This window comes from Austrofundulus limnaeus, unplaced genomic scaffold (genome assembly GCF_001266775.1).
Source record: "Austrofundulus limnaeus strain Quisiro unplaced genomic scaffold, Austrofundulus_limnaeus-1.0 Scaffold823, whole genome shotgun sequence".
Classification (NCBI taxonomy): domain Eukaryota; kingdom Metazoa; phylum Chordata; class Actinopteri; order Cyprinodontiformes; family Rivulidae; genus Austrofundulus; species Austrofundulus limnaeus.
In genome coordinates, this window is record NW_013953225.1 from 118,898 (window position 1) to 127,311 (window position 8,414).

Genomic DNA, 8,414 nt, shown 5'->3' on the forward strand with positions numbered 1-8,414 from the left:
GGGTGTCGGTCTTTTCTGCTCAGATTCAGCTATCGGAGCATGAAGCTAATGTTTACTCACAATGCTAATGGTGCTCAAGAGGTAGAGGAGCCAAAAGACTGGCTCACTGCTGCCAACTAGTGGTCAGAGGCTGAACTACAACATAAAAATGAACGGCTGGCAGGAAAGTTGACATTTTAAACCTTAATAAAAAAATCGATACAGGGCTTTAGAATATCGATACAGAATCGGGAAATGAAATATCGCGATATTTCAGTGTATCGATATTTTCTTACACCCCTAATTCCTCATGGTTTATCAGATTTTGTCTAGACCGATGGCTGGCAGCCTGCAGGTGACTTCCATCCGGTCCAATAAGCAAAACAAAAAATTAATTTAAATGTTTTTTTTAAGTTGTGATAAACAACAGATTTTAAATCAATTGTAAATTTTAAATTTAGGATTCAATGCAACAAAATAAACAAATTAAAAAGATGATATTTGTTTTGTTACATACTGCTGTGTTTCACCTACCATTAATGGGCAATTCCCCTTGCAAACATGTTTAACTTAGCCCACATTCTCACATTATATGAGTATATATATTGTCTAAATGTTAATCAATTACTATGATCAATTAATGTGTTTAAAAACAGACAGAAGTTGTATCTTTATGGTAGATTAAAGGGTTTAAAACATTAAAGTGTTGTCAACATATGTTTCCTCCTCAGTGAAGTGTAGTTCCAGACACATGGAGGAAAAAAGACAGAACAGTTTTCTGACCATCAACTCAAATCCTTTTAAATTTAATCTGCATTTATTCAAAACATTGTAAACAGTTAAGTCTTTGCATGTTTTCCAATGTAGTTTACTTGTTACCTGAGCAGACTGTAGTTTGAACTTGGCCCCTTTAAACAACTGGACAGCATCTGTAAGTTTACTAAGAATTCCTTAAAGGGGTCAAGTTAAGATTATGAGAGAGAACTCTTTCCAGACAGACGTGTTAACCCAGGTGGCTTCATGTGTAACTGGGTTATCAGATTGATCCTGTTGACCGTTCAGTTATTGTAGGTTTGGACTTTGGAGTTTTCAGTTAGTGCTTGTTTGTCCAGGTTCACTGACGCAGGAGCAGCCAGTCCTCTGCCTGTTCAGGTCACCTGCAATCACAAGGGATTTCACCCAGCAGCTAATAATCACCTTCTGGATTTTTCATAAGTTTGCTTGAGATCTGTTTGTTTTTCGGTTTTGAAGTGTAACCAACACCAAAGTCAACTTTTGTTTTGCAGACAAACTGTCTAAATTGTGCCTTAAGGCTTAAATATTTATATTCCTGTGTAAATTGTGATGTTTTTTGTGTAAATTTGTTCAAATTTACAATATTTGGTCTAAAAACAGCCTAGTGCTGCTCTCTATGGCTTGAACAGCGGTACTGCAGTTTAATTTTCCTATTTGTTAAAACGGTTCATGCTTTCATCACAGCACTGTGTTCTGGTATAAAGACTCTCTCTCTCACGCCCCTGCAGTATAAAAGATTGTTACTGCTTTGAACATTAGCCCATGTTAGCAATGATGCTAACATCACTTTAGCACACACACGCAATGCCTCGACTTTGCTGGGCTTTGTGCATTTCTGAGTCAGCCCCTTGAACCAGCAGCTCCATCCAAAGCATTAGGGGTGTAAGAAAATATTGATACACTGAAATATCGCGATATTTCATTTCCCTATACTGTATCGATATTCTAAAGCCCTGTATCGATTTTTTATTAAGGTTTAAAATGTYAACTTTCCTGCCAGCTGTTCATTTTTATTGTGTAGTTCTGCCTCTGACCACTAGTTGGCAGCAGTGAGCCAGCCATTTGTCTCCTCTACCTCTTGAGGTAGAGGCTATTGTTAAGTGTTGGGTGACCATATTGTAAATTAATATTAAAAACTAAAAGCTGCAAAAAATATATTTTCAAACCATTTATTGTCAAATTTAGTCTAATAATTGAAAACATGGATGAAATAASAAATATGAAACAAATAAAATAAAATACATACAAAGCAGAACACAGCTAAATGTATCAAAAGCATGTCTATGTAATATTAGAATTTTCTGAGACAATGAATTTTGGTTTTTCTTTTTTTTTTCCCTGTAAGAGGTTTTTATTTTATTAAAATTTTTGGACAAAAAAATCGCAATATATTGCAATATATCGCCTTGCTTATAGTATCACAATATATCGGGATATATCGTATCGTAACCCCTCTGTCATGATATGTATCGTATCGCCAAATTCTTGCCAATACACAGCCCTACAAAACATAGACATCTGTCTTGTATCAGTCATAAACAAACTGAATAACTTTAGGGTCCTTTTTGTGATTCAATATTTGTTGAAACAAACTACAAATTTGCTGTGCCACGTAGGGTTTAGATTGGGTCTAAAAAGTCCCACCCAGCCAGTGGACCTGTCTCCACCCCCAACACATTTAATTACCATTTAAGGCGATCCCCTTTTTTGAGCTTAAAAGGCCTAAAAAATGTAATCCTAATAGACATGTAATGCTGTCCCTACTTTCATACCGACCTCAGCATTTTTCAGTCCTTGCACGGACACTCACCTCTGGATGTGTTGGAGCAGAGCCTTTAAGTGCTACCACACAGGATTTCTTAAATAAATAAATTCATTATTTATTTTATCTAGTGCTAAATATTCTGTTCTTATTTGTATATTAATAAGAATAATATATTTTAACATAAAATTACTATTTTTTTTAATATCCCAGCATTTTTGATACAAAAACAGCAACAAGCCTGAATAAAACTGTCAGAGCAACACAGACAAAAAGAAGAGACACACACACATCTTGCTATCTTTGTGAGGACTTCACACACACACACAGCGCTCACAGCATCTCTGCCTCAGTCTGCTGCTCCCGTTTTTAACACCAGGCAAAAAATGCATTTAAAMCAGCTGASGTTAACTTTAGATCACAGTTTGAAATGTACACCGAAGAGAACCAGCATCACCACTGCGGTCCCAGTAAACGTGATGTGAGCAGCGTCTGGTTCACATGATGGTGRACGGCTGCGCTCGCTAAAACGTTCAGCGAGAAAAGACCGAAAGCTTTTTTATCTTAATCCAGCAGGGAGAACAATAGAGGTGTTTTTCTATGCCTCATGTGAGCAGCTCCAGCATTTTAAAAAGAAAAACAACGCGGACACGCTGATTACAGTGCCAAGGTGAAAGTAAAACATGTCGCAGCGCTCCCGTCTGGAAAAGAAACTTAAACACAGCTGTTCTCTCTTCCCTCATATTCTGACACAGAGGGTAAAACAGTTAAATTAGACAGTTAAAACACATTTACAGTTCATAACTCACCCTTGTTGTTGTTGTTAGCACTCTGTCTTACAACATTAGCAGCTGTTCTCTCCCCGTGGGAAGGGGCGGACACATGCGCTCGCGTGACCCAAAGAACGGATCAGCCGAACGGACAGTGTATCGGCCGATACAAGGAAAAAAACGCAAATATCGGCCAAAAATATCGGCCGGCCGATGTATCGGTCGACCCCTAAAGCTGTTGTGTGTTATTATCCACTATGTGACATATTAATATTCTGCACACAGGAAATATTGTCTCTTGTTGACTCTGAAGGAAGTTCCATTGGTCAACTGCATAATATTAGTGCTTTAGAATTAGATAGGGACCTAAATATGTGAGTTAGTGCTTTAGAGTTAGTGCAACTAATTTTTAGATTAGTGCTGTCCACCACTACTCTAATTAAAAAAAAAAGTTTTTCCTCCTGCTTCAGGTGCTGATGCGGGTCAGCTCCAGTGATTATCTGCTGCCACTTTTCTTTCTCTCTGAACAGAATAAGTCTATAATAAGTAGATTAACACTTCTTTAGATCGTGCATTAGTTTTAGGCAGATTAATGCACCACAGAAGCCCTGAACCCAGCAGCCTGAATCCAGTTCGGTCATTAAAAAGTGTCTTCAGAAATGTTAGCTTGTTGAATTAAGCTGACCACACCTCCTCACTCATCCCCACATACAGCCATGCCCCTAAGTGTCTCATGGCACCAGCCACTTTGTGCCCTGTAGTGGGGTTATGCTTTTAGTTACACTTTAAACTTTAAACTTAAAAGACAAAGCAGCACATCTTCCTAATTTAGGAGCTGGAATTCTGAAATCTCTGTGTCACACTTGGCAAATAAAATGCATAATAAATCAGTTTCTAATTGCTTTTTGTCTAAAGCAGAGGAGCCCAAATTTGTCCCTCAAAGCCATTTGATTTGGCCCACCAGCAGTTAGTTAGTAGGTTGTAACTTGTTGTGCTATGTAGAAAGTAATCATTTCTTATTATACATAAGCAAGTTTTCTTTTCTTTCTTTTCCTGATGCTGAAATGATTGTAAAAGATTGTATGAGAATGTGTTGCTGTCACGTCATGTTGACCAGAGAGCTGTGAACTGAATTGTCCTTTTAGGATAAATAAAGTTATTTTGAAGTTGAAGTAACAGTATTTCCACCTAAAGTCATTATTTATCCATTGGTCCAGTGACAATAAGAGGCTGTAGTGCAGAGTTTTCACTCATGGGGTTGACTTTATCTTTGATATATTAGGATTAAACATCAAACATGAAATACATGCAACAACAAGAGCTATGTATTTAGATTAAATTTAACCACACATGTAGATTTGTACACTTTATAAGGCCACAAAAACTCATATTTTATCAATTTATGAAATGCCCCATCTAGGGCTGGGCGGTATGACCTCAAATTCACATCACGGTATAAACTGAATCCCTTCACGGTAACAGTATATATTGCGGTAGAAAGTTATCATAAAAAGCAAAGTTAATGTAATTTTTAGAGCATTTATTTTGCAGAATACTGTAATCATAATCAAACCCAGCATTTTTGCTGTAGTGCAAATGAACATAACAGAAGTATAAATGGTTTTATATATTTTGTAAAACCGTTTAAACAAACAAAAACATTTTTCTAATTTTCAACAATATCAAAATAAAGTCAAGTAAAATTAGTCATTTAGACATAAAAAACAATTTTAAGCTGGCATAAGTTGCCTAAAATGTTAGTGTGACAGGACCTTTAGGGGCTTAAGCTGCACATAGTCCTGTCATAAAACTATTTAAGATAACTGGAATGTCAGTGTGGTGAAGCCAAATAAATGTAATATCTGCCTGCCATACAATGACCTTCTGCCTGCTGAACTTATCTGCTGCAGCTCTGCTGCGCTCTCATCTGCATCATCAGAGCAGAAGCCGACTTTAGGTTACATTAGCAAGATGGATTTATGACTGAACGAACGTCCATCTTTTTTTTATCACCTCTGTGTGTAACAATACATAAACAAGTTTTTTTCTTCGACAACTTGGGTGTGAAAAAACTACGGCTTCGCTTTGCGCGACGTGCAGCGGGACGGAAGGAGGAGGAAATGATCCTGCATCCCGTGACACGACGTAACTTTTCTACAGCGGCAGGGGGGAATTTTGAGGATTTATTCTGTCTATACGTGTTTTAAAACTATAATTTCTTCATTATATTTCAAACTCCTCCTGCTCAGTTGTCTCTGCACTCACAGCCCTGTTGACACAGGTGCGATGATGTAACTGATGATAGGACGGTAGAGGGTAAATTTCTACCGTAGGCCAACTTCATACCGTTTCTACCGTAGGGCTGCCATGATTAGTTGATTAATCGATGACTAATCGATTATTAAAATAATCTATGAATAATTTAATAATCGAGTAATCTTTTTTTTTTTGGGGGGGGGGTTGTTTTGTATTTTTGCTTTGTTTTTCTCTCCAAACTGCTTTGACACCTTCCACTGCCACATCTGCCTTTCTGTCCTTGACACACATGCACAGTAGTGGTAACTGGGGTAGGCCGTGGACGTCACAAGACATTATACAGACAGGCTCTGGTATCATGGCTACCTGACAACAGAGCTCAAAGTGTGGGATCATTTTAAGAAAATGAAAGAGAAACCTGTGTAATATCTGCAGAGCAGAACTTRCCTTCCACAGCAATTATTTTTAGTTAGCATATAGCTAAAATCTAACCATGGTTATATAATAGCAGCTGCATTCTGGCTCGATAAGCTCTATGTTTTATATTCAATTAAAGTATGATCTGATTAGTCGACTAATCGAAAAAATAATCATTGATTAATCGATAATAAAAATAATCGTTTGTGGCAGCTCTATTCTACCGTCTACCGCATATACCGCGAAGCCCTAATCCCTTGAGCCTTTGCTGCTTCAGAGTATGGCAGACTTTCTCCAAATGCACAGACTGAACAAAAGTGGCTGCTAGCTTAATCATTAAAAACAATGGACTTTTATTAAAACGTACTTGTATTTTATGTATTATATTATCACATGTGGCCCACAGCCCCGGATAGATTTTCATTTTGGCCCTCTCAGGGAATATGTTTGGACACCCCTGGTCTAAAGGATTAATCTGTAGTTTTATCTCCACATGATGTCAGTTTTAAGTCCAGTGGACCATGTCCTGGTCAGTTGTGTTTCTCCTGTAAGTGTGTTTGCTCTCTCACACCGTCTCTCCCCTCCCTCCACAGGTGGGCGACATGGTGAAGGTGACCAAAATAAACGTAAATGGCCAGTGGGAGGGGGAATGTAAAGGCAAGCGTGGCCATTTTCCCTTCACACACGTCAAACTGCTGGACCAGCACAACGCCGAGGACGAACTGAGCTGAGAGTGGACCGCCGGTTCACAGCCTGGACACTAGTATTAGAGCCTTCCTCACTTCCTGCTCTCTGCCACCATCCCCACCTCTCCTCCTCCTTCCTCCACTCACTCTCACTCCTCCCCGCTCCACCTCAATCTTTTACTGGCACCAAGTACAGTTTCATAAAATCACTGAAAACAACCAGGGCCTTTGTTGGGCCTGCTGTGGTCCATTTCTTTTTTTGTTTAAATAAACACACCTGCCTTCCTGCTCTCACTGGCTGCAATGCAGAAGATCAACTAAATCTCTCATTCCCTTGGTTTGGCAGCAGCCTGTGGACCTCTCCTGTAATCTGTCCCTGCCGTGGACAGATTATCAACGCTCAGTGTTCAGCCACTACTGCTTCCTGTGTCGGAGCCTCTGGATAGCTGCCGTGTCATTTTTCATCCTCATCTGCCACTCTGGCAACAACGTCCCTATGGTCATTTCTGCTGCATTCATGTCAGGTGGGAATACACAGTAACAGTATGTGTTTCAACTACAGGAAACTAGTAATCCTGTCAAAGCTCAGCGTTTTAAAGTGCTGCCATGCACTCTATGAAGATACGCTACAGCCTGGACTGTTCAGCTTAAAGACAAACAACTAGATGTATTTATGATTTTTGACACTGATGGGAAGCTTTAAAAATCCAGGGCTCTCGTGATTTTTCAATGTAAAAACCTCAAATTGTGAAATTAGATGTAAGAAGATAAACTTACTGCAAAATGCTCAATATTGTGGAATTTGGTAACACGTGGGTGGGACTAGTGATTTTAATTCATATTGTATGTTTCAGAACAACGTTATGAAGTGTTTTAAAATAAACACAGTGACACATTAGATCAGTGGTTCCCAAAGTTGGGGTCGGGACCCACAATGGGGTCCTGAAACATCAAGGTGGGGTCTTGAAAATATTTTCTGAATTAATTACACTAAAAAATGACAACAAAGATGGTTATATTTATTTTTTTGCTTTTGTTTTTATAAAATAATATGATTAGTGTACTTAAAATGGACAAAAATAGCAATATAAATAATGTTACTACGCTTTTGTGTATTTGACGTGAAAACGTTTATCAACCAACAAAAGCTGGAGGCTCAGGTGTCTGCTGGTATTTTATGGGTCAAAAGCTGAAAAGTTTGGGAACCACTGCATTAAGAGACAGTAATCCAAAAAAAAAAAACATTTAAAACAATTTTTATTTTATGTATTATTATGTTGACTGTTTATAGACTGTAATAGCAGTAAAAATAAATAGAAAATGTGACCAATCACATCGAAACGAGGATTAACTCTAAAAGTTGTGGAGAAATAGGCAGAAATACTGTTTTGATTAAAATGCTTGCAAAAATTTCATTTTGTTAAAATATAACGAATGTGTTATCAATGTATCATTTCAATGAACTGTCTTAAATATTATCCTAAAAATATATTTGAAGCACTTTTTGGAGCAGTAGCAGCAAAAAGCAGATTTTGAGGAAAATGTTGAGATTTTCACTGTGAGCTATCAAATCTTTTGTTTCTTTCCAGCTGGGAAATCTCAATATTCAAATATTATTTGAGGTTTCTTTTTTCAAATGACATAAAAAAATCCTCATTAAAACCAACTATTTATGTATTATTAGAACCAACAAGACAAATTAAGTCATATCTCTGGATCTACTAATGATATCAGGATGATCTAAGTATC

At 37.8% G+C, this 8,414-nt stretch overlaps 1 protein-coding gene across 1 annotated transcript in view; it reads left to right on the forward strand.

Moving 5' to 3' along the window:
- The window catches only part of crk (v-crk avian sarcoma virus CT10 oncogene homolog), a gene marked incomplete in the record, with an annotated part of 23,407 nt that extends 15,951 nt beyond the window's left edge, over positions 1-7,456 (forward strand). Inside the window, 1 exon segment of the mRNA XM_014028858.1 lies at positions 6,573-7,456. Within this exon segment, the coding sequence (XP_013884312.1) occupies positions 6,573-6,710 (138 nt within the window).
- Between the last annotated feature and the right edge of the window lie 958 nt (positions 7,457-8,414).